At 46.5% G+C, this 27,400-nt stretch overlaps 1 protein-coding gene across 1 annotated transcript in view; it reads left to right on the top strand.

The window, feature by feature from the left end:
* The window catches only part of DLG2 (discs large MAGUK scaffold protein 2), a 1,975,700-nt gene that overhangs the window by 1,896,832 nt on the left and 51,468 nt on the right, over positions 1 to 27,400 (top strand). The window contains exon 16 of the mRNA XM_063950647.1: positions 8,788 to 8,863. Within this exon, the coding sequence (XP_063806717.1) occupies positions 8,788 to 8,863 (76 nt within the window). The remainder of the gene's footprint in view (positions 1 to 8,787; positions 8,864 to 27,400) is intronic.

The following is a 27,400-nucleotide window of genomic DNA, read 5'->3' as shown; positions in this document are numbered from 1 at the left end:
TATATATATCGACAATTGTTTTTATAGATCAGTGCGCTTATCCAACAATCGGAATTGCCCTCTAGGGGTCAGAAATTAGCAATTTAGAAAATCTTTCTTAAAAAGTCAATGTCCACAGTAAAATGGTAGGATCATCTAAATCCTATAGGCACACTCCAGACTTTCTGGCGGCAGCTCAGTTCCTCAGAAAATGACCCGGGTATGTTCAGTCATTGGAAATCCTATAGTATTGGGAAAGAAGAACAAGCGCCATATGGTGCAGTATTTTTAAATAATGTGTTGCATATATAATAAATGAAAAGGTCCGTACCAGATAACCACTTGTGTTCGTGCCTATCACTCCTTTATCCAGTAGGAGTTTTCCACCAAATATCACCTTGTATTGTGATATAGCAAATCCTGATTCAGTAGGTATATTCCACCTGTATATTAGGAAACACAGAGCATCGCCATATGGTGTAGTACCTTATGTGTGTGTATGTGTGTGTGTGTGTGTGTGTGTGTGTGTGTGTGTGTGTGTGTGTGTGAGAGAGAGAGAGTCTGGCAATCGCATTACATATGGTGACTTACCTGGTTGCCCCCATGTCTAGGCTGGACATAGATAACCTCAAGGTGCAACACTACGAGCATTCAAAAAAAAAAAGGCACTCAGGTTGGCAGCATGACTAAGTCAATGTTTTGATGCCATTACTGTACTGCTATTTTCATCAAAGCTTACCTTATATAACGCAAGACACCCAGAGAGCATCATGCAATTTTTATTTTAAACTAATTAAGTCTTTCTTTACACTTTGCAGTAATAAGCCTGCACAGATCATACCAATCAAACCCGATTTTATTTAGCCCTGCAAAACACGTCTGATATAACATTAGGTTTCAAAGGGAGCCGAAACCCTACAGATGATACATAGCCATTTTGTAGACGCAAAAACAATGGAGATATCCGTCTTTGACGGTCAGTTTTAGTTTTGAACTAAAACCGACCTTTATTAAATTTACTCCTTGGTCTTGAATATAAAATACATTTTCTAATGTTTGTCCTATCTGGTGGCTCTCTGTCCATTGTGCTGCGTTATGCGTGGTAGAAACCTGTCCGCGTGCTTTTGAAAGGGCGACATAGATAAAAACTTTATACTGGATATTTCAGAAGCATATAAAAAAACCTTTTAATGCTTCTAAATACGATTTATCACTGCATTTTACAGGATCATAAAGTCAGGTGACATTTAATCTAAGTTGCCAGTACAACACTATGATCAAGGTCAGAACAAGGTTACCTATACATTTTGAAAAGCAGAGTTTTATCTGCAGAAACCAAAGGAAGAGCAATGTAACCATTTCTATACCAGGGGGCAATAAAAGAGTATTATGTCTTTCAAGTTCTAACGCTGTATGCTGAAGGTCAGACGCTCCTCCGTTACTGCCAGTGGTGCCGAGAGAGGGGGGGTACAAATTACCCGGGCCTAGGGCTGATGCAGGGGCCCAGTGAGGGTCCAGTAGAGGCCCAGGCCCCTCCCCCTTACCAGGCAGCAGCGGCTGCATCTCTTCCCCTCAGCCCAGCACATGCTGCTGTGTACTGGGCTGTAGGGTGGCCATGGAGGTGCTTAAAATACAATTTTTTTTCAGTATTTTTTTCTAAGGGTGCATGACCACACCTCCTGTGATTAGGCCACGCCCCTTGAAAAGTACCTGGGCCCAGCCCGACTCTCGACTGCCCTGGTTACTACCACGGGTGTAAATACAGAAGCCAATGGGAGGCAGTCGCCTTCGGGGGCCAGTTCTGAAGGGGGCGCACTGACTTACTCCATTTCCTCAGGGTTCTGCTTTATGTGCCCCACTGCAGGAATAAGCAGGAAGCTCACGGGGGATGTGCCGCGATCCTCCCGCACCCTGCTGGATACTGCTCTGGTAGTGGAAGTAAATTTGGAGGGTGAATATGATCTGCGGGCACCTGTGGGGAGAAACTTCCCCTTGAATGCACATTCCCCACACCCTAATGGCCCTCCTGGCAGCTGTACAGGGGGCACAGAGAGCCGCACTGGAGGACCATGTCCCCCATAGCAAATTACCCGGGCCTAGGTAAATAGTAACCCCTCCCCATCTCGGCACCCCTGGAGAGAGCGTGTGACTTGGTTCTGCTGGGGTCTTGGTAGTGAATGCGAGTGGAAGGGGAGGGGTGGGGGCACCAACAACTATCTCACTTCTAGACTCCTAGTATCAATTTACGCCCCTAGTTACTGAAAGTGACCACAGCCATCACATCAATCTATTATGTATATTTTGTAACCACCCCCAGTGCCCAGGGTCATTTCTAGAGGTGGGCGAGCCATGCAGCCGTACGGGGCACCTGCAGCCACGCCCACTGTCTCTTCTGACAGTATTCCAAATGGTCTGACCATCCACATGGAATACCGTTGAAAATGTCCCACCCAAAATGGCTGCCACCTCATAAGAGACACTTCTGATGGATGCTAGAGGAGGCGGTGGCCATTTTGGGAGGGACATTTGCTAGACAGAGCTGGAGGGAGGAGGCAAGTTTCCCGCTTTTCCTAGCAATCCCCCCTCACCCCTCCGCGGCCACTCACAGCAGAGAACAAGTGGATAGTCCAAGGGGATCTGCTGACGCAATTCGCGCTGAATTGCATCATCGCAGCTCCACCGCCCCCCCCCCCCTGCTATTCAGTGCCTGTTTTCTCAGCACTGTATAGCAGGGGCGGAGCCATGATGACGCAGTTGTGACGCCATGCCCTGGACTGCCCATCTTCCTTCCGGCCACGCCCCCGGACAGCCCATCTACCTACCGGCCATGCCCCCAGATAGCCCACCTTGCTGCCAGCCACGCCCCCATGCACCTACCACACTGCCACCTGCCAGAGAAGGGGGCACCAAGGTAAGCAACTATGACCCAGATGTACTAATCCTAGATAAAGTGCCAGCCAATCAGCTTCCAAGTGCCATGCTACAGGCTGTGTTTGAAAAATGACAGGAGCGGATTGGCTGGTACTTTACTTCTCTCTAGTACATCAGGGTGGGAAAGAGAAGAAGATGGGTAGGGGGTAGAGAGAGAGGGATAGGGAAAAAGTGTTAGGGGGGGGGGGACAGAAAATAAATGAAAATATAAAACTCACTCATGTCAGCCATTTATATCTTTTATTTTTATGGCTTATAAAGTTTGTTGCGCACACCAGAGGTTAGAATGTTAGACAAGCATCAGTGTAGACTCGGGTAATTTGACATCACTTGGAATGCTCCTAATTCTGATTACAGCAGTAATTTACAAGTATCTGATGCTGTATCGCAGAAATGTCAGCGTAAATGCTGAAATGCAATTCCTCCCTTATTTTTTAATAAATTTAAGTGGCTATAGATGTTTTCTACTCCTTCTGTCAGTAATTATTAATACAAGGTATACGTCACCTTGCTGTACAGCCAGGATCCATGAAATATATAAGTGAGACATTGAAGATTATGCGGTAAACAGAACTGAATGATTATACAGTTATCAACAGTTTACTAAGGGGAGTATTCAATTAGTCCCGTTTTTTCGACTAGTTGAAAAAACGTCACTTTCTGCCCAGTTTGTACACATTCGACCTAATCAAAGCCCGTTCCGATTTTTCGACTTGTCGAAAAATCCGTCCAAGTGAAAACCACGTGGATCTGCGAATTTGCCGCCGTTCCACGTGTTTTGTTAAATTTGCGGGCGTTTGACAATTTTTTGGTCTGTTTTCGCCCATGCTGATTTGACCAAAGTCGAAAAGGCATGGCGAAAACGAAGCAAAGAACTGTTGAAAACGCCCGCTATTGAATACTAAACGGTCAAATTAGTGCTGATTTTCCGACTGTCAGAAAACTCAGCAATAATTGAATATCCCCCTAAATTTGAATGAAAAATAAGCTATCAGACTAATAAATCAGAAAATAATCCCTTAACCAGGCAGTTAACCATTTACTGGACATTGATTTGGCATTCAGTAATATACCAAAGCTGGTATCATACAGGGATAATTATTTTACGGGTCATGCACACGCGCAGAGGACCGAACATCGGTACTTTGTGCATCAGAGCGCTATAACAACGAGACCTGAAATTTATCCCTTGTGTCGGCAAGTGGATCCCCAGCCTCCGTGACAGCAACCACCTTCTGTGAAGGTGGTACACAAGAGAGCAAAGTTCTTTCCTGTTTGTGGCTGATTCAGAGGTGGCTGCTATTGCAACTCCCTTTCAGATTCAGGGTTCCGGTAATATGCAAATACTATTTTCTGTCTTCTCCAAGTTGTGCAGCAGCATGCAATAGTGAGTACACGCGCTGAGACCAGGACCATCTTAATGTACAGGCACACTGGGCAGCTGCCCATGGTGTTACAATTCTAGGGGCCTTTGAGCTGGGGTGGACTGGACCAGGGGAGCAGCTGCCCCCTTGGCTGGTGCCTCCGGAGCTTCTTGGAAGGCAGGAAGAGATTGCTGCCTAGCAACTCTTATTATGAATTACATACAGGGCCTAATTCTGAGTTGATCGCAGCAGCAAATTTGTTAGCAGTTGGGCAAAACCATGTGCACTGCAGGGGAGGCATATATAACATGTGCAGAGAGAGTTAGATTTGGGTGGGGTGTGTTCAAACTGAAATCTAAATTGCAGAGTAAAAATAAAGCAGCCAACCCTGCACAGAAACAAAATAACCCACCCAAACCTAACTCTCTCTACAAATGTTATATCTGCCCCCCCCCCCCCCTGCAGTGCACATGGTTTTGCCCAATTGCTAACAAACTTACTGCTGCGATCAACTCAGAATTACCCCCTCAGTCAGAGTGGCGAGGCAGTATTCTCAGCTTACTGATTGGTAGATGGCTGGAGCTATCCACCAATCAGAGTGCTGACAGCAATTCACTGTATGGAAGCATATGGCGAGACAGTGCAGGACCTCAGGTGCTGTAAGTTATGATTTTTGTTTTTATTATTATTCCCGCGAACGGGTGTTTAGGGGCTCCAGTACATTGCTTTGCCCAGGGACCACAATACTGATAAGAAGGCCCTGGCTGAAATGCCCACTGACGGTTTTTGCGGGCTGTGCAGTTAAGTTGGTGGTTCTGAACACTCCACTATCGACACACCATCGCGCGCTACATCGATACTTGCGACTGTCTATGGCCTGAACAGTGTTTTCTTCACAAATTCCTCTAAGCATGCCCTCTGTGGCTGTGGATCAGCATCTGGGACCGCAGCCGCTTTCACTGAAACGTAAGTGACAGGGTCTTGTTTTGTAAAAGCTTCAGGCCACCCCAGTCACTGTCAAGGAATCCCCATTGTTGTGCATTGCTGGCTCGACTGCAAGCAACTCCGTGCACAACAGGTGTCTCTGCGTACACTCAGCGGTACACAGGCACCCTAGAGGTTTTCAGGACTTTTGTGCATGTGCAACAGCAAAATATCGCTCAACTGCGCAAACTTCGGCATTGCGTCCACCAGTCTCTCTCTTCATCAACGATTGATGGTTTTAACTATCGATGGTTTAGCAATTGAGTGCTGCGAACCACCAATGTTCTTCACCATCAGAGCGCCGGCATCGGTGGCCCACCATCGATTGGAAAAACCCAAGCATTGATGGTTGCAAAACCATTAATGGTTGACAGCTATCCCTATAAAGCACAGAGTTTGGGTACTTCAGGAGCTTACAAAGAAGGAGCACAAATGAGAAAATATTTTATCTAAAACCACTATATTGCAAAAGAAAATTTGCAGGAGATCCTTGTGTTTTGGCAATGTTTCCCTTCAACAGAGCTTAATGAATTTCCACCCGAGGCTGTTACAGAAAAAGCATTAGCAGAGAACATTGCCACTGAAGCAAATCCTATTGCCCTTTAATTGCTTTACAAGGCTGGAAAATATCAGTGACGCTTCTTGTTCATATTATTGGATTTTTCTTCCATTTGTGTACAGTTATTATCATAATTGAACAATTAGGTATTGTGCTACAACGTTCTCCTTAAAGAATATCTTTCTTAACAGAGATGTCCTCTAACCCCAGGTAACCTGTAAGATATAAGCTTGTCTCATATTTCTTTCTTTGCTCCCAAGTTGGAAAAATATAAAGGGAGAAAATAGTCTATAGAAGAAAACTGTAGAAGAAAGGTTGATGTGTTGAAGTAGGGACTGAAATCTTAGGACACAGATACCCTATACCTCACGTGCCCCCATCTGTCCCATTCCTCAATCTGTTATATCATCAATACAAAACAATATCATCCTTACCTGTGGCAGAGCCCTTTCTGGTGAATATTATGCACAAAAGGCTTCAATCTGGCTAGTATAAAGCAGACCTCCAATCTAGTGACTGGTGTATGGCAGGACATCCAATTCGGTGATTAGTGTATGGCAGGGGTCACCATAGGGTGGTCAGTGTATGGCAGGTCTTACTGTCGGGTTCTCATTATGTACTGTAGCTAGATGCTGCCTTTATTCCCCTCCACACATCATGTCACTGCCCCTGTCACATGTAGCTCTGTCCTCACTGACACATCACTCATCTCCTGATATACTCTGTGCTGCTGGGGAACCCTGCTCCTTTCACTATATAACTCTCAGTCTGTGGCTTCCTGCTGCCTCTATTCCCCTCCTCACATCATGTCACTGCCCCTGTCACATGCAGCCCTGTCCTCACTGACACATCACTCATCTCCTGATATACTCTATGCTGCTGGGGATCCTGCTCCTTCCACTATATAACTCTCAGTCTGTAGCTTCCTGCTGCCTCCATTCCCCTCCTCACATCATATCACTGCCCCTGTCACATGCAGCCCTGCCCTCACTGACACATCACTCATCTCCTGATATACTCTGTGCTGCTGGGGACTCTGCTCCTCCCACTATATAACTGTCAGTCTCTGGCTTCCTGCTGCCTCCATTCCCCTCCTCACATCATATCACTGTCCCATGCAGCCCTGTCCTCGCTAACATATCACTCATCTCCTGATATACTCTGTGCTGCTGGGGCACCCTGCTCCTTTCCCTATATAACTCTCAGTCTGTAGCTTCCTGCTGCCTCCATTCCCCTCCTCACATCATGTCACTGTCCCTGTCACATGCAGCCCTGTCCTCACTGACATCACTCATCTCCTGATATACTCTGTGCTGCTGGGGAACCTACTCCTCCCACTATATAACTATCAGTCTGTAGTTTCCTGCTGCCTCCATTCCCCTCCTCACATCATGTCACTGCCCCTGTCACATGCAGCCCTGTCCTCACTGACACATCACTCATCTCCTGATACACTCTGTGCTGCTGGGGAACCTACTCCTCCCACTATATAACTATCAGTCTGTAGTTTCCTGCTGCCTCCATTCCCCTCCTCACATCATGTCACTGCCCTGTCGCATACTGTACATGGGCCCTCATTCCGAGTTGATCGCACGGTAGCAGTTTTTGCAGCGCAGCGATCAGATAGTCGCCGCCTATGGGGGAGTGTATTTTAGCTTAGCAAGTGTGCGATCGCTTGTGCAGGGGAGCTGTGCAAAAAGTTTTTGTGCAGTTTCTGAGTAGCTCTCAACTTCCTCAGCCGCTGTGATCCCTTCAGCCTGTCAGGTCCCGGAATTGACGTCAGACACCCGCCCTGGACACGCCTGCGTTTTCCACGGCATCCCAGAAAACGATCAGTTGCCACCCAGAAACGCCTTTTTGCTGTCAATCACCTTTCGATTGCCGCTGCAATCGCGTTCTTCATAAGCTCCCACGCTGCCCGGCGTTTCCTATCGACGGGCAGCGACGCACCTGCGCATTGCTGTCACGGAGCATGCGCAGTTCAGACCCGATCGCACCGATGCGAACAACTGCAGCGTGCGATCGGGTCGGAATGACCCCCGTATAATTTAACACCAGATAAGAAGAACCATATGACACATCCATCCTGGCCTTTAGGGCTAGTTTAGGGGTTTGGATACTAGTGATAGGATATTAGGGCTGGTTAGCAGTTTGGGTTTGGATATTAGGGTTGGTTAGCAGTTTGTGTTAGGGTATTAGGGCTGGTTAGCAGTTTGGGTTTGGATATTAGGGCTGGTTAGCAGTTTGGGTTAGGGTATTAGGATTAGGTAAGGGGCTTGGATATTATTATCTTAGGGTTAGTTTAGCAGTTTGGGATAGGGTATTATGGTTAGGGTGAGATTTGAGGTTAGGATTAGAGTAGAGATGTTAATCTTCACGGATTTCTGAGATTGTACTGGATTTGAGGTATGTGTCACAGCAACCTGGAAATTAAAGTAATCGGAATTAGTAGCAAGCAAAGTGGTTGCTTCTTGCAGTGCCCAAGCAGGGAGTTCAGGAAGGAGTGTCCAGGATTTGCAGACAGCAGGTGTTAGTGGTGGACAGTCAGCAAACTCACAATTGTTTGATGTGAGCAGTCCTTCAAAAGCAGAAATGGCTGATAGAATATTCAGTACTCCTGTCTTCTGTTTTCCTCCAGTTTAACTCTGGTATAACTCTGCAGTAATTCAGGAACTTGGCAAGTATGCTCTGCTATATTGTAGTTTCTAGCAAGCCATTAGTAGCCATTATTGGTTGGGAATGTAAAATAGTAGGGACTCAGCAGTGCTTATTTACATAGTAACAGAGAACTTGTTTATCAGTGTTCCTGTTCTATCAGGTAACTGACCATCTAATAGAGTAATAATGTATAACTGGATCCTCTAATAGAGTAACAATGTGTAATTGGATTTTCTCTATTTTGGCAAAAATAAATGTTGCACTTTATAAAACATAAAGTTCTAATTTGTATAATCTTGAATTTCGCCACAGGGTTGAAAGAAAAGAACGAGCGCGATTGAAAACTGTGAAGTTTAATGCAAAGCCCGGAGTCATAGATTCTAAAGGGGTGAGTAATGTATAAAAATAAAACTTTGAAAATGCATTTTTCTTGATCAATGGTACCACGGTTGTATGGAGACTACACATGGGACATGTTACACACATCTCAAAATATCTACATGTAACTCACATGGGCAAACATTAAGGTTTCATTCCTTATCAGTAGAAAACATTGTTGCAGGACAAAGTAGCAATTAAAGCATAGAAAACAAAAACCCAAAATGTTAAAGGAGCCACTTTTTTATGCTCACGTTGTAGATTATGCTTCAATTCAGCTTTAATTGAAGCAAAGTAATTATTAGTAACGAGGAGAGGGGACCAGGGGAGCCGCTAAAATTGTTCTATTCAGAACTCCAATGTACAAAAAATGGGGAGTGATTTTGTTTCATTTCACGGCGTTATATAAATTAACACCGCAGCGCAGTACAACTATACATCACCCGGGTTGTTATTACATTGCCTTTCACCGTTTCATTATTTCTGAATGAAATCGTTGCTGATTAATGGCTTGCAGCTTACAATTAAAGTGAATTAATGAAATCCTGTGAATATTCTGACAGACATTTTAAAGGGTCTCTTCTTTCAGTATTGCTATAGGAACATAAAGTGGTAAAATAAATGGATGACATTTTCATTCTATACAGTCCCAAATTTATGTAGACATCTACAAAGGCTTTGAGTAGGGCATAGGCATACCAGGGGGTCCTTGTGCATTTTATTTTCGGGGTTGCAGAGTTTTTGGTTTAGCACTTTACAATTCTCAGTCTGTGGCTTCCTGCTGCCTCACATTTTGTCATTGCCCCTGTCACATGTAACCCTGTCTTCATCTCACTCACCTCCTGATATACTCTGTGCTGCTTTGGACCCTGCTCCTCCCACCATATAACTACCAGTCTGTGGCCTCCTGCTGCCTCTATTCCCCTGCTCACATCATGTCAATGTCCCTGTCATATGTGACCCCGTCCTCACTGACACATCACTTATCTTCCGATATATTCTGTGCTGCTGTAGGATCCACTATATAACACTCAGCCTGTGGCTTCTTACTGCCTCCATTCCCCTCCTCACATCATGTCACTGCCCCTGTCACATGCAGCCCTGTCCTCACTGACACATCACTCATCTCCTGATATACTCTGTGCTGCAGGGGCACCCTGCTCCTCCCACTATATAACTCTCAGTCTGTGACTTCCTGCTGCCTCCATTCCCCTCCTCCCATCATGTCCCTGCCCCTGTCACATGCAGTCCTGTCCTCACTGACACATCACTCATCTCCTGATATACTCTGTGCTGCTTGGGGACCCTGCTCCTTCCACTATATAACTCTCAGTCTGTGGCTTCCTGCTGCTTCCAGTCCCCTTCTCATATCATGTCACTGCCCCTGTCACATGCAGTCCTGTCCTCACTGACACATCACTCATCTCCTGATATACTCTGTGCTGCTGGGGGACCTTGCTCCTCACACTATTTAACTGTCAGTCTGTGGCTTCCTGCTTCCTCTATTCCTCTTCTCACATCATGTCACTGCCCCTGTCACATGCAGCCCTGTCCTCACTGACACATCACTCATCTCCTGATATACTCTGTGCTGCTGGGGACCCTGCTCCTTCCACTACATAACTCTCAGTCTGTGGCTTCCTGCTGCCTCCATTCCCCTCCTCACATCATGTCACTGCCCCTGTCACATGCAGCCCTGTCCTCACTAACCTAATCACATGAGAGCCTCCCATGGAGCAGTACACAGGTTTTCAGCATCTAAGTGGCCACATTTAGGGATGGTTAGCATCCATTGATGTTTGCCACTGATGCTTGATGGTTTTGCCAACAATGGTTTATTGCCATCAAAGACAGAGAGGAAAACAAAGGGTTTTTTTCCCCCCAGAATAGGGGGCACAGGCATAGCCCGATGTGACTCCCAGAGACCCGATCCCTTCCCTGATTGGCCCACCGAGTCTCTCCTCCCACTCATTTATTGACACTGCACTGATGGCCCTCGGTCCTGAACTATTGATGGTTTTTCAAGGCACCAATAACATAACACCATCAATTGAAACCATCGATGATAGACCTGTTGATCTCTATCCCTAGCCACGTGACTGTTACAACTATTCTAGTTGTACACGTTTAATGGTTGCTCTGTAACTTCCAGTAAGTGACACGATCTCAGAGATACTGAACTGATTGGAGTAGGTGTGCATGTGTGTTAGAGGTAGAGCGTTAGAACAGGAGACACAGCAAATTCACATAAAGAGGCCGAAGCCAGTGTGCCGCAATAATGCTGCATTACGTGCATGAAACCATGTGACCCCAGCCGCCCCCATCCATGCGCTTAGTGAAGTAGCCACCATCAGTATCTGTGCACGCCTGCCCCCCCCAACACCTCAGGAGGAGCGTGCAGACCTACTGTACCCATAACTTTGACTTTAATGCAAAAGTAAGAACCAGTGAAGTTTCATTCAGTTTCTGAAAACACAGACTGCATAAAGCAAAACGGATAGCGAATTAATTCTACATAACAATGCATAATTGAAGAGAGTTTATTATAATACATTCACAAGAGAGCACATTGTTATATTTTATCTCATAATTATGCAATTACACAAATGAGCTTCAAAGGCAATTGCTGTAACTCAGAAAACGATCATTAGAACTTCAGTATTACAGTCACTCTCCCAGGCAGTGTGCAGGAGAATGCAAATCTATTTTATCTTATTTTTCCCCCATTCATCCTTGTTGTTAACTGTATCGTTACCACCGTCTTTTGTAATACAGCCTCATTACATAAAGGACCATTTACATTGCCATTTCTTAAAGGCTAAATCCACTCAAAATTGATTTTGCCTAATAAAGAGCATTTTGCCAAGTACTACATATTAGAATGACTTCTGATACTTACTATTGGGCTACTGCCTGAAATTGGCTGTTGAGACCTCAGAAACTCCTCTGCTGCTGTAAACTGAGCAGCTAACAACCGACAGTACAGTATACTTATTGTTTCCAATTCCATGGTTATAGTTGTTGCTAAGGAAAACTAAGTATCAACATCTGTGAAACTTTAACAAGAGTGTCTTTCTGAAGCTTCTACTGGCAATTTCAGCAAGAAGTAATTTTTGAGTGGTTACCCTTTTGTTTCAAAACTTCTGATGAAGTCTTTTATGAAAAGTTGGTTGAGTAAAAAGGTTAAGTTTAACCTTTTTATGAAATCTTACTGCTCCTAAGTAAAGCGGGATTCTTGCAGAATGGCAGCAGATATACAGTACAGCTTGGTTGTTGTGATATTTTGATGTTGCATTGATTCTGGAATGTTTGCATTTTATAGATTATTACTATAATCCTATATTATAAAAGCCAAGTCTGCTCCTCACCTCTGTTATGTGCGCTGCTGGCCACTAGAGGCCGCCCCACGGACCAAATTATTTCTTTGTGTGCTGGAAGCTGACACAGCTCAAAGTGAATCTGCAGGGAGATGCTACAGCCTCCTACCCTGCTGCTGGTAATATAAATAATTCTGATCTCTTTCATACTTGCTGCATATGGAGAGAAGGGACAGGGAGGCGGAGAGTGGGGTAGGGGCAGATAGGGACTGGGGAGAAAGAAAGAGGGCAGGAGGGTTGGGACAGATAGGGACTGGAAGAGAGGAATTATAGGGACAGATGGGGCATGAGGTGTTAGATAGCGACTGGAGAGTGGAGTGGTAGGGGCAGATAGGAACAGTGGCTTTTAACTAGAGATGTGCACCGGAAATTTTTCGGGTTTTGGTTTGGGATTCGGTTCCACGGCCGTGTTTTGGATTCGGACGCGTTTTGGCAAAACCTCCCTGAAAATGTTTGGGCGGATTCGGATGTGTTTTGGATTCGGGTGTTTTTTTTAAAAAAAAACCTCAAAAACAGCTTAAATCATAGAATTTGGGGGTCATTTTGATCCCATAGTATTATTAACCTCAATAACCATAATTTCCACTCATTTCCAGTCTATTCTGAACACCTCACACCTCACAATATTATTTTTAGTCCTAAAATTTGCACCGAGGTCGCTGGATGACTAAGCTAAGCGACCCAAGTGGGCGGCACAAACACCTGGCCCATCTAGGAGTGGCACTGCAGTGTCAGACAGGATGGCACTTAAAAAAATTAGCCCCAAACATCACATGATGCAAAGATAAATAAAATAAAAAAAGAGGCGCAAGATGGAATTGTCCTTGGGCCCTCCCACCCACCCTTATGTTGTATAAACAGGACATGCACACTTTAACAAACCCATATTTTCAGCGACAGGGTCTGCCACACGACTGTGGCTGAAATGACTGGTTGGTTTGGGCCCCCACCAAAAAAGAAGCAATCAATCTCTCCTTGCACAAACTGGCTCTACAGAGGCAAGATATCCACCTCCTCCTCATCGTCCGATTCATCACCCCTTTCACTGTGTACATCCCCCTCCTCACAGAGTATTAATTCGTCCCCACTGGAATCCACCATCTCAGGTCCCTGTGTACTTTCTGGAGGCAATTGCTGGTGAATGTCTCCACGGAGGAATTGATTATAATTCATTTTGATGAACATCATCTTCTCCACATTTTGTGGAAGTAACCTCGTACGCCGATCGCTGACAAGGTGATCGGCTGCACTAAACACTCTTTCGGTGTACACACTGGAGGGGGGGCAACTTAGGTAAAATAAAGCCAGTTTGTGCAAGGGCCTCCAAATTGCCTCTTTTTCCTGCCAGTATATGTACTGACGTGACTACTTGGATGCTGTCTCTCATATAATCCTCCACCATTCTTTCAATGGTGACAGAATCATATGTAGTTACAGTAGACGACATGTCAGTAATCATTGGCAGGTCCTTCAGTCCGGACCAGATGTCAGCACTCGCTCCAGACTGCCCTGTATCACCGCCAGCGGGTGGGCTCGGAATTCTTAGCCTTTTCATCGCAGCCCCAGTTGCGGGAGAATGTGAAGGAGGAGCTGTTGACGGGTCACGTTCCGCTTGACTTGACAATTTTCTCACCAGCAGGTCTTTGAACCTCTGCAGACTTGTGTCTGCCGGAAAGAGAGATACAACGTAGGCTTTAAACCTAGGATCGAGCACGGTGGCCAAAATGTAGTGCTCTTATTTCAACAGATTGACCACCCGTGAATCCTGGTTAAGCGAATTAAGGGCTCCATCCACAAGTCCCACATGCCTAGCGGAATCGCTCCATTTTAGCCTCCTCCAATCTCTCCAGCTGCTTCTGCAAAGCCTGATGAGGGGAATGACCTGACTCAGGCTGGCAGTGTCTGAACTGACTTCACGTGTGGCAAGTTCAAAGGGTTGCAGAACCTTGCACAACGTTGAAATCATTCTCCACTGCGCTTGAGTCAAGGGCATTCCCCCTCCTTTGTCTATATCGTAGGCAGATGTATAGGCTTGAATGGCCTTTTGCTGCTCCTCAATCCTCTGAAGCATATAGAGGGTTGAATTCCACCTCGTTACCACCTCTTGCTTCAGCTGATGGCGGGGCAGGTTCAGGAGTTTTGCTGGTGCTCCAGTCTTCGGCACGCGGTGGCTGAATGCCAAAAGTGGCCCGCAATTCTTCGGGCCACCGACAGCATCTCCTGCACGCCCCTGTCATTTTTTAAATAATTTTGCACCACCAAATTCAATGTATGTGCAAAACATGGGACCTGCTGGAATTTGCCTACATGTAATGCACGCACTATATTGGTGGCGTTGTCCGATGTCACAAATCCCCAGGAGAGTCCAATTGGGGTAAGCCATTCTGCGATGATGTTCCTCAGTTTCCGTAAGAGGTTGTCAGCTGTGTGCCTCTTATGGAAAGTGGTGATACAAAGCGTAGCCTGCCTAGGAACGAGTTGGCGTTTGCGAGATGCTGGTGCCGCCGCTGCTGTTCTTGCTGCGGGAGGCAATACATCTACCCAGTGGGCTGTCACAGTCATATAGTCCTGAGTCTGCCCTGCTCCACTTGTCCACATGTCCGTGGTTAAGTGGACATTTGGTACAACTGCATTTTTTAGGACACTGGTGAGTCTTTTTCTGACGTCTGTGTACATTCTCGGTATCGCCTGCCTAGAGAAGTGGAACCTAGATGGTATTTGGTACCGGGGACACACTACCTCAAGAAATTCTCTAATTACCTGTGAACTAACGGCGGATACCGGATGCACGTCTAACACCAACACAGCTGCCAAGGCCTGAGTTCTCCGCTTTGCAACAGGATGACTGCTGTGATATTTCATCTTCCTCGCAAAGGACTGTTGGACAGTCAATTGCTTACTGGAAGTAGTACAAGTGGTCTTCCGACTTCCCCTCTGGGATGATGATCGACTCCCAGCAGCAACAACAGCAGAGCGAGGAGCAGTAGGCATTACACTCAAGGATCCATCGGAGGAATCCCAGGCAGGAGAGGACTCGTCAGACTTGCCAGTGACATGGCCTGCAGGACTATTGGCTTTCCTGTCTAAGGAGGAAATTGACACTGAGGGAGTTGGTGGTGTGGTTTGCAGGAGCTTGGGTACAAGAGGAAGGGATTTAGTTGTCAGTGGACTGCTTCCGCTGTCACCCAAAGTTTTTGAACTTGTCAGTGACTTCTGATGAATGTGCTCCAGGTAACGTATAAGGGAGGATGTTCCGAGGTGGTTAACGTCCTTACCCCTACTTATTACAGCTTGACAAAGGCAACACACGGCTTGACACCTGTCGTCCGGATTTCTGTTAAAATAATTCCACACCAAAGAGGTGATTTTTTTTTTGTAATTTGACCAGGCATGTCAATGGCCATATTCATCCCATGGACTGCCCTGTATCACCGCCAGCTGGTGGGCTCGAAATTCTTAGCCTTTTCCTCGCAGCCCCAGTTGCGGGAGAATGTGAAGGAGGAGCTGTTGACGGGTCACGTTCCGCTTGACTTGACAATTTTCTCACCAGCAGGTCTTTGAACCTCTGCAGACTTGTGTCTGCCGGAAAGAGAGATACAATGTAGGCTTTAAACCTAGGATCGAGCACGGTGGCCAAAATGTAGTGCTCTGATTTCAACAGATTGACCACCCGTGAATCCTGGTTAAGCGAATTAAGGGCTCCATCCACAAGTCCCACATGCCTAGCGGAATCGCTCCATTTTAGCCTCCTTCAATCTTTTCAGCTGCTTCTGCAAAAGCCTGATGAGGGGAATGACCTGACTCAGGATGGCAGTGTCTGAACTGACCTCACGTGTGGCAAGTTCAAAGGGTTGCAGAACCTTGCACAACGTTGAAATCATTCTCCACTGCGCTTGAGTCAAGGGCATTCCCCCTCCTTTGTCTATATCGTAGGCAGATGTATAGGCTTGAATGGCCTTTTGCTGCTCCTCCATCCTCTGAAGCATATAGAGGGTTGAATTCCACCTCATTACCACCTCTTGCTTCAGCTGATAGCGGGGCAGGTTCAGGAGTGTTTGCTGGTGCTCCAGTCTTCGGCACGCAGTGGCTGAATGCCGAAAGTGGCCCGCAATTCTTCGGGCCACCGACAGCATCTCTTGCACTCCCCTGTCATTTTTTAAATAATTCTGCACTACCAAATTCAATGTATGTGCAAAACATGGGACCTGCTGGAATTTGCCCACATGTAATGCACGCACTATATTGGTGGCGTAGTCCGATGTCACAAATCCCCAGGAGAGTCCAATTGGGGTAAGCCATTCTGCGATGATGTTCCTCAGTTTCCGTAAGAAGTTGTCAGATGTGTGCCTCTTATGAAAAACGGTGATACAAAGCGTAGCCTGCCTAGGAACGAGTTGGCGTTTGCGAAATGCTGGTGCCGCCGCTGCTATTCTTGCTGCGGGAGGCAATACATCTACCCAGTGGGCTGTCACAGTCATATAGTCCTGAGTCTGCCCTGCTCCACTTGTCCACATGTCCGTGGTTAAGTGGACATTGGGTACAACTGCATTTTTTAGGACACTGGTGAGTCTTTTTCTAACGTCTGTGTACATTCTCGGTATCGCCTGCCTAGAGAAGTGGAACCTAGATGGTATTTGGTACCGGGGACACACTACCTTAAGAAATTCTCTAATTGCCTGTGAACTAACGGCGGATACCGGATGCACGTCTAACACCAACACAGCTGCCAAAGCCTGAGTTCTCCGCTTTGCAACAGGATGACTGCTGTGATATTTCATCTTCCTCGCAAAGGACTATTGGACAGTCAATTGCTTACTGGAAGTAGTACAAGTGGTCTTCCGACTTCCCCTCTGGGATGATGATCGACTCCCAGCAGCAACAACAGCAGAGCCAGGAGCAGTAGGCGTTACACTCAAGGATCCATCGGAGGAATCCCAGGCAGGTGAGGACTCGTCAGACCTGCCAGTGACATGGCCTGCAGGACTATTGGCTTTCCTGTCTAAGGAGGAAATTGACACTGAGGGAGTTGGTGGTGTGGTTTGCAGGAGCTTGGGTACAAGAGGAAGGGATTTAGTTGCCAGTGGACTGCTTCCGCTGTCACCCAAAGTTTTTGAACTTGTCAATGACTTCTGATGAATGTGCTCCAGGTGAAATATAAGGGAGGATGTTCCGAGGTGGTTAACGTCCTTACCCCTACTTATTACAGCTTGACAAAGGAAACACATGGCTTGACACCTGTTGTCCGCATTTCTGTTAAAATAATTCCACACCGAAGAGGTGATTTTTTTTTTGTAATTTGACCAGGCATGTCAATGGCCATATTCATCTCACGGACAACAGGTGTCTCCCCGGGTGCCTGACTTAAACAAACCACCTCACCATCAGAATCCTCCTTGTCAATTTCCTCCTTAGTGCCAGCAACACCCATATCCTCATCCTGGTGTACATTCAACAGTGACATCTTAAATTTGACTATCAGGAACTGGACTGTGGGTGCTCCTTCCAGTACTTGCAGGGGGCGTGCAAATGGTGGAAGGCGCCACCTCTTCCCTTCCAGTGTTGGGAAGGTCAGGCATCGCAACCGACACAATTGGACTCTCCTTGGGGATTTGTGATTTAGAAGAACGCACAGTTCTTTGCTGTGCTTTTGACAGCTTAAGTCTTTTAATTTTTCTAGCGGGAGTATGAGTGCTTCCATCCTCATGTGAAGCTGAACCACTAGCCATGAACATAGGCCAGGGCCTCAGCCGTTCCTTGCCACATCCGTGTCGTAAATGGCATATTGGCAAGTTTACGCTTCTCCTCAGACGCTTTTAATTTAGATTTTTGGGTCATTTTACTCAACTTTTGTTTTTTGGATTTTACATGCTCTCTACTATGACATTGGGCATCGGCCTTGGCAGACGACGTTGATGGCATTTCATCGTCTCAGCCATGACTAGTAGCAGCTTCAGCACGAGGTGGAAGTGGATCTTGATCTTTCCCTATTTTACCCTCCACATTTTTGTTCTCCATTTTTTAATGTGTGGAATTATATGCCAGTAATATATCAATAGCAATGGCCTACTGTACTGTCTGTACTACTACTGCTGGTCACCAAAATGCTGCACTGTCCTACTATATACTGCTCACAACAATGCAGCACAGATATGGATAGTATACTTGACACATAGCTGCAAGATACAGCAATGGCCTACTGTACTGTACTATATGTATACTGCTGGTCACCAAAATGTTGCACTGTCCTACTATATACTGCTCACAACAATGCAGCACAGATATGGATGGTATACTTGACACAGAGCTGCAAGATACAGCAATGGCCTACTGTACTGTACTATATGTATATTGCTGGTCACCAAAATGCTGCACTGTCCTACTATATACTGCTCACAATAATGCAGCACAGATATGGATAGTATACTTGACACAGAGCTCCAAGATACAGCAATGGCCTACTGTACTGTACTATATGTATAATGCTGGTCACCAAAATGCTGCACTGTCCTACTATATACTGCCCACAATAATACAGCACAGATATGGATAGTATACTTGACACAGAGCTGCAAGATACAGCAATGGCCTACTGTACTGTACTATATGTATACTGCTGGTCACCAAAATGCTGCACTGCCTACTGTACTGTACTGTATGTATACTGCTGGTCACCAAAATGCTGCACTGTCCTACTATATACTGCTCACAATAATGCAGCACAGATATGGATAATATACTTGACACAGAGCTGCAAGATACAGCAATGGCCTACTGTACTGTACTACTATAATTATATACTGGTGGTCCCCACAATGCAGCACACTGAGCACAGATATGGAGCGTTTTCAGGCAGAGAACGTAGATATTTGCAGCACACTGAGCACAGATATTTGCAGCACACTGAGCACAGATATTTGCAGCACACTGAGCACAGATACGGAGCTTTTCAGGGAGAGAACGCAGCCACGTCCTCTCCGTTCAATCTCCAATGCACGAGTGAAAATGGCTGTGACACGCGGCTCTTTATATAGAATACAAATCTTGCGAGAATCCGACAGTGGGATGATGACGTTCGGGCGCGTTCTGGTTAACCGAGCAAGGCGGGAAGTTCCGAGGCTGCCTCGGACCCGTGTAAAATAGGTGAAGTTCGGGGGGGTTCGGATCTCAACGAACCAAACCCGCTCATCTCTACTTTTAACTAGTACATTAATACTTTAAAAGTTTAAAGTTATGCACCACAGAAGATCACCCTGGCCAATATTTACTAATAATCCGAGTTTGCCCGATTTGTGTTTTTTTTCTAAGTCCCAACACGGGAATTCACTAAGCACAAATCTCGGCAGTGTTTGGTCCATTCGTAATGGTTTGAACGGCAAAGTCCAGAAATACGAATGAATAGACCATCGGTCATACGCAGCTGTTATTTCATACAACACGGGTAATCACTATTCATTCGTATTTGGGTGTTAGTCTCTGAGTGCTCAAGTGCGGGTGTATTTTTTTGCGATTCGTTAAAAAAAGCAGCAAAAAAATAGACCTGCTTTTTCTAGGCGAGTTTGGATAATCATGCACGGATCAGTGAGATCTGTGCATGGTTATCTATGGGAAAGGGTCTGTTTACTGTAAAAACATGTAAAAAAAAAATTGTGTGGGGTCCCCCCTCCTAAGCCAAACCAGCTTCGTGCTCTTTGAGCCGGTCCTGGTTGAAAAAATATGGGGAAAAATTGACAGGGGTTCCCCCATATTTGAACAACCAGCACCGGGCTCTGCGCCTGGTCCTCGTGCAAAAAATACGGGGGACAAAAAGCGTAGGGGTCCCCCGTATTTTTTGAACCAGCACTGGGCTCCACTAGTGAGAGTGATAATGCCACAGCCAGGGGACACTTTTATATAGGTCCCTGCAGCCCTGGCATTAAATCACTAACTAGTCACCCCTGGCCGGGGTACCCTGGAGGATTGGGGACCCCTTAAATCAAGGGGTCCCCCCCCCTCCAGCCACCCAAGAGCCAGGGGTGAAGCCCGAGGCTGTCCCCCCCATCCAAGGGCGGCGGATGGGGGGCTGATAGCCAAGTGTAAAAATAAGAATATTGTTTTTTGTAGCAGTACTACAAGTCTCAGCAAGCCTCCCCCGCAAGCTGGTACTTGGAGAACCACAAGTACCAGCATGCGGTGGAAGAACGGGCCCGCTGGTACCTGTAGTACTACTGCAAAAAAAATACCCAACAAAAAACAGAACACACACACCGTGACAGTAAAACTTTATTACATACATGCACACCTACATACACACATACTTACCTATGTTCACACGAGGCTCGCTCCACTTCTCCATGTCGAATCCTCGGGGTACCTGTGAATAAAATTATACTCACATAATCCAGTGTAGCTTGTGTCCTGTTTGTAATCCACGTACTTGGCAAAAAAACAAACCGAAAAACCCGATCCACGCACTGAAAGGGGTCCCATGTTTACACATGGGACCCCTTTCCCCGACTGGCGGGACCCCCCGTGACTCCTGTCAAAGAGGGTCCCTTCAGCCAATCAGGGAGCGCCACGTCATGGCACTCTCCTGATTGACTGTGCGCTCCTGAACTGACAGTTAGGCTGCGCACTGAAGATACCATGTAGCGCATAGGCGCTACATTGTATCCAATGGTGGCAACTTTGCAGTCAGCGGTTGACCGCGAGTAACCTCAACCGCTGACCGCAAAGTTCCCACCATTGGATGCAATGTAGCGCCTATGTGCTACATTGTATCTTTAGTGTGCAGCCTGACTGTCAGTTCAGGAGCGCACAGCCAATCAGGAGAGTGCCATGACGTGGCACTCCCTGATTGGCTGAAGGGACCCTCTTTGACAGGAGTCACGGGGGGTCCCGCCAGTCGGGGGAAGGGGTCCCATGTGTAAACATGGGACCCCTTTCAGTGCGTGGATCGGGTTTTTCGGTTTGTTTTTTTGCCAAGTACGTGGATTACAAACAGGACACAAGCTACACTGGATTATGTGAGTATAATTTTATTCACAGGTACCCCGAGGATTCGACATGGAGAAGTGGAGCGAGCCTCGTGTGAACATAGGTAAGTATGTGTGTATGTAGGTGTGCATGTATGTAATAAAGTTTTACTGTCACGGTGTGTGTGTTCTGTTTTTTGTTGGGTATTTTTTTTGCAGTAGTACTACAGGTACCAGCGGGCCTGTTCTTCCACCGCATGCTGGTAGTTATGGTTCTCCAAGTACCAGCTTGCGGGGGAGGCTTGCTGGGACTTGTAGTACTGCTACAAAAACAATTTTCTTATTTTTACACTTGGCTATCAGCCCCCCATCCGCCGCCCTTGGATGGGGGGGGACAGCCTCGGGCTTCACCCCTGGCCCTTGGGTGGCTGGAGGGGGGGACCCCTTGATTTAAGGGGTCCCCACTCCTCCAGGGTACCCCGGCCAGGGGTGACTAGTTAGTGATTTAATGCCAGGGCCTCAGGGACCTATATAAAAGTGTCCCCCGGTTGTGGCATTATCTCTCTGACTAGTGGAGCCCGGTGCTGGTTCAAAAAATACGGGGGACCCCTACGCTTTTTGTCCCCCGTATTTTTTTGCACCAGGACCAGGCGCAGAGCCCGGTGCTGGTTGTTCAAATATGGGGGAACCCCTGTCAATTTTCCCCCCATATTTTTTTAACCAGGACCGGCTCAAAGAGCCCGAGGCTGGTTTGGCTTAGGAGGGGGGACCCCACACAATTTTTTTCTGAATTTGTAACACTTTAAACACCTTTTAAAGGTACACAATGAAGCCCTGCACGGATCTCACAGATCCGGACGGGATTCCTTGTGTTTTGTCAGGCAGTGTTTTACTCATCACTCCCACTGCCTGACATTACGAATCACATCGACATCGGAAAAAACGAATGTGGAAAACTCGGCAGCTTAGTAAATGACCGTATCAGGATTCAAAAAGTTGCAGTAAAATGCACCCGATACCATTCGAGATCAAACACCCTTAAAAACGGCTAAAACACGAATATTAGTAAATAAACCCCCCTGTCTGTTCTCCCTTAGATACAGTAGTCCCCACTTTGTATTGAATGAGAATCCAGGTCCTTACCTGCATTTGGTGAGTTTGCCATTTACTGAACCTCTAATGCTTTCCTTAAGTGCAATGTGCAGCAAACCACTTACAGGAATCCATTAAATGTAGAAAAATAGTGCATTTAATTGTGTGTGTGTGTGTGTGTGTGTGTGTGTGTGTGTGTGTGTGTGTGTGTGTATGTATATACAGTGTGTGTGTGTGTGTGTATATATATATATATATAGATAGATAGATAGATAGATAGATAGATAGATATAAAATCAGTGCCGTAACCAGACATTTTAACGCCGTGTGTAAGAAACAGCATCAGCGCACCCCCCCCCCCCCCCTCATATTTAAAACAAGGCCAGTGCGCGCCGTAAAATAAAGCGGCGTGTCTTCATGGGAAAGTGGCATGGACATAACATAATATCAATTCAAATTACGTCACACAGTAGTGCCGCTTAGACACATTACACCAGGTAGAGCCCCTATCACACATTACAGCAGGCAGAGTCCCCTTTTACACATTACAGCAGGTAGAGTCCCCTTTAACACATTACGACAGGAAGAGTCCCCTTTTACACCGTACGGCAGGTAGAGTCCCTTTTACACAGTACGGCAGGTAGAATCCCCTTTTACACAGTACGGCAGGCAGAGTCCCCTTTTACACATTACAGCATGTAGAGACCCCTTTTACAGGGGAGAGTGTTATACAGAGGTAGAGATGGAGAAAGTTATACAGAGGGAGAGATGAAGGATAGTGTTACACAGAGGGAGAGATGGAGAGAGTTATACAGATGGAGAGATGAAGGAGCGTGTTAAACAGAGGGAGGAGATGGAGAGAGTTATACAGAGGGAGAGATGAAGGAGTGTTATACAGAGGGAGAGATGAAGCAGAGTGTTAAACAGAGGTAGAGATGAAGGAGCATGTTATACAGAGGGAGAGATGAGAGAGAGTCTTATACAGAGGGAGAGATGAAGGAGAGTGTTATACAGAGGGAGAGAAGAAGGAAAGAGTTATACAGAGGGAGAGATGAAGGAGAGTGTTATACAGAGGGAGAGAAGAAGGAAAGAGTTATACAGAGGGAGAGATGAAGGAGAGTGTTATACAGAGGGAGAGATGAAGGAGAGAGTTACACAGAGGGAGAGATGAAGGAGCGTATTATACAGAGGGAGAGATGAAGGAGAGTGTTATACAGAGGGAGAGATGAAGGAGAGAGTTATACAGAGGGAGAGATGAAGGAGAGTGTTATACAGAGGGAGAGATGAAGGAGCATATTATACAGAGGGAGAGATGAAGGAGAGTGTTATACAGAGGGAGAGAAGAAGGAAAGAGTTATACAGAGGGAGAGATGAAGGAGAGTGTTATACAGAGGGAGAGAAGAAGGAAAGAGTTATACAGAGGGAGAGATGAAGGAGAGTGTTATACAGAGGGAGAGATGAAGGAGAGAGTTACACAGAGGGAGAGATGAAGGAGCGTATTATACAGAGGGAGAGATGAAGGAGAGTGTTATACAGAGGGAGAGATGAAGGAGAGAGTTATACAGAGGGAGAGATGAAGGAGAGTGTTATACAGAGGGAGAGATGAAGGAGCGTATTATACAGAGGGAGAGATGAAGGAGAGTGTTATACAGAGGGAGAGATGAAGGAGAGAGTTACACAGAGGGAGAGATGAAGGAGCGTATTATACAGAGGGAGAGATGAAGGAGAGTGTTATACAGAGGGAGAGATGAAGGAGAGTGTTATACAGAGGGAGAGATGAAGGAGAGAGTTATACAGAGGGAGAGATGAAGGAGAGTGTTATACAGAGGGAGAGATGAAGGAGAGAGTTACACAGAGGGAGAGATGAAGGAGCGTATTATACAGAGGGAGAGATGAAGGAGAGTGTTATACAGAGGGAGAGATGAAGGAGAGAGTTATACAGAGGGAGAGATGAAGGAGAGTGTTATACAGAGGGATATGAGGAAGAGAGTGACAGACTTACACACATCATACGCCGATCAGTCGAGCAGGCTGTGCATAACGCAGCAGCCTCCTTACAATAAATGGGTAAGGGCACCCAGCTGTACAGAAGTACAGGCAGGCAAGTGTGCTCTCCTAGCTCACACCATCCAGCATCAACTGCGGGCTTGTGGCGCATCTCTGCGTCTCTGCCTATCCCCCGTCTTCCGCGTCTCTGCCTATTCTCCTCCTCCCGCATATCTAATATCCACCCACAGCTGCCTAAATGTCACCGGGCTGCGGGGAGTGAATTGGCCCCTCAGAGCACTGCACATCCTGGGGCACCAAATTTGTGGGACCACAGGGCTTCCACCCGACCTGATCCCTGAAGGTATTGTAACTACTCTCCCGGGCACCGCTCCTCATTGTGCTGCTGTTCAAATCTCTCTCTCCTCATGCCTCACTCCCTCGCTCACGTTCCCCCCATGCCCCTTCCCCCCCTCTCTCTTTCTCCATCCCCCATGCCTCTCTCTCCAATGCCCCCTCCACGCCATCCTCTTTCTCTGTGCCTCTCTCTTTCCATGCCCCTCTATCTCCCTATGCCTCTCTTTCCATGCCACCCTCTACTCCCATCTCCCCTCTCTCTCCCCATGTTCTCCCTCCCTCTCTCTCTTTCTCTCTCTCCCCATGCCCCCCTTCTGTTTCTCCCCATGCCCCCCCCCCCCCCCCCCTCATCTACATTTCTCTCTCTGTCCCTCTCATGTATCCCTTGGCTCTGTATGTATGCACACATATTGGGTTTTATATAGAGAGGGACAGACAGAGATAAATATATGTTTGGGTTGGGTATGTTATGCCGGCAACTGGGATCCGACGGTCAGCCTACCGACGCCGCTGCGCTCGCCACAGGTTCTATTCCCACTCTATGGGTATTGTGGACACCCATGAGTGGGAATAGCCCCTGTTAGCTGGCTGTTTGCATTGTCAGTGGTCAGGATTTCGGTGTCGGTATCCCGAGATCCTGAGACCGATGTGATCCTGACTGCCGGCAATGTAACTGCACCTCATACGTGTGTGTGTGTGTGTGTGTGTGTGTGTGTGTGTGTATATACAGTGTATATGTGTATATATATATATATATATATATATATATAGAAACAGAAAGTTCAGCACTCACCAAGCTCACTTATCCTCACAACATCTAGGAATAAATGAATAAATGATGGGGGTTTAGTTAGTGAATTGGCCAATGCACGGAAGCCTGCAAACCGCTCACCAAGGTACCCCACCTTCATGCAGGTCCTACACTTTCACGATAAGTGAGCTTATTTTGGTGAGTGCTGAACTTTTTGTTTCTATATTTTTGAGTAGGTGGCCATGGGCTACATGCACCCCACCCTATTAGTGGCGAGTGCGGACGCTGCACCTCGCTTCTGGGGTGGCGAGTGCTGCGGTTTTCTATTTGTTTGTATATATATATATATATATATAATATATTTCACATATCTGGAAACCCCCTCCTAAAAATCTTGCATTTGCCCCTGACACTCCCTGTCACCTCTACTCCTCCGGAGTAGACCTTCTGTCTCTTCCTTCTGCTGGAGCTTGAGCTGTCTCTCTGACTCCTCTCCTTCAGTGCTGCATTGCGGGGCCGGCAACAGTAACAGCGCGGGGGCAGCATCACACGGCCGGACCCACTCTGACTGAGTGATCAAACTGGAAATAAACTGCAACTACCAGCAACCCTTGCTGCCAGGAGCTTCCAACAGCAAGGGCTGCTGGGAGCTGTAGTTTATTTCCAGTTTATTCACTAGTGCGGTGCGGTGGGCGCCTCCTGGCTGCCCAGATTCATTCTTATTGAGTGGCCGTGCGGGTGGTGCTGCCAGATGGTGCTCCTACAGTGCATATGTGCTGTGGGCAAGGCACCACTGGCACACACCTAGTTACAGCCCTGTATATAATTCTATATATATAGCACTAACATTAGGGGCCCATTTACTAATTACCGTGTTTTTGGTAGGATGATTGCAATTTGTTATTGTTGTAGCAATAAGAAATGAAACTCCGCCAGCATGTATCATTACACACATGCAGGGAGTTGGAGCCCGTCCCTGCGATGTGTGACAGTAAAGTGATGGCATTAGCGATCACTTTACTTTCAATTATAGCCAACATGGCAAATGCCATTTTCAGATGCCACAAAGCATCCCCCATAGTCCTCTGTAGATAGATTCAGGGGATACTTATTATTGGGGGTACCCCTCAAAACCTGATGTTTTGGGGAGATATACAGCAAATAATAATTAGACCTATTTATAAACAAAAGAGGGCAACACCCAAAGTCAGTATTCCTTATGCCCGCATATTGTGGCAATAAGGACTGTGTTTTGGGGGACTGTGTATTGTTAGGCTGCCGCTGGGTAATGGGCTCCGATAAGAGCCTGTCCCAGATAATAAGAGTAAAGTAGAAACATTCAATCATTTTGTGAGATACATTTTTAATTCTTATGATTTATGGCCAACTGTGCGTCCAGCTGGTCTTCCTCATACTGCCATGCTGGTGATGGGCCTATTTTCTGTCCAGGCCTGTGACTGTAGTCCCATTTACTCCATTGTTACTCTAGCCCTGTCCAGAGAACGTTTCAGGGCGTGATAAATTGTACTACTGCAATATGCCCAATCCTTGTATGGGGGACAGCGGTATACTGCTATTTGTGTATCAAGAGCTGTCTGCCATCACTAACAGTTTGGTATGACCAAGTGAAGCCAAGTCGACTGAAAATAAATAAAAGATTTCTCACCCTTTCATTGTGTTAGTAACTTAGTAATCACTCAGTTGCCTTTTGTCTCACTTTAGTCAGTACTGAGATGCATTTGTATAGTAAGAATGAGGTGTGTATACTGTAGTTCAAACAATTCAGCAAATACCAAAACATACAGTATTATAGGCAGCCCACATACTGCAGTGACCTGAGCCCAGGGTCTGCTGAAAAGTCACTGGGCCTGGGCCTGAAAATGATGAAGGGACTATACTGAGGGAAGGGGGAGGAGCTATGAACAGTGTTGTGTGGGTGTGGCCAATACTGTGTGGCTGTGGCCAGAGCCTTGTGGGTGTGGCCAGTGCCGTGTGGTTGTGGCCAGTACAGTGTGGGCATGGCAAGAGCCTTG

Source organism: Pseudophryne corroboree, chromosome 2, assembly GCF_028390025.1.
Source record: "Pseudophryne corroboree isolate aPseCor3 chromosome 2, aPseCor3.hap2, whole genome shotgun sequence".
In the NCBI taxonomy this organism is placed as follows: Eukaryota; Metazoa; Chordata; class Amphibia; order Anura; family Myobatrachidae; genus Pseudophryne; species Pseudophryne corroboree.
The sequence above is the reverse complement of the archived record's forward strand: the minus strand, read 5'-3'. Positions and strand labels throughout refer to the sequence as shown.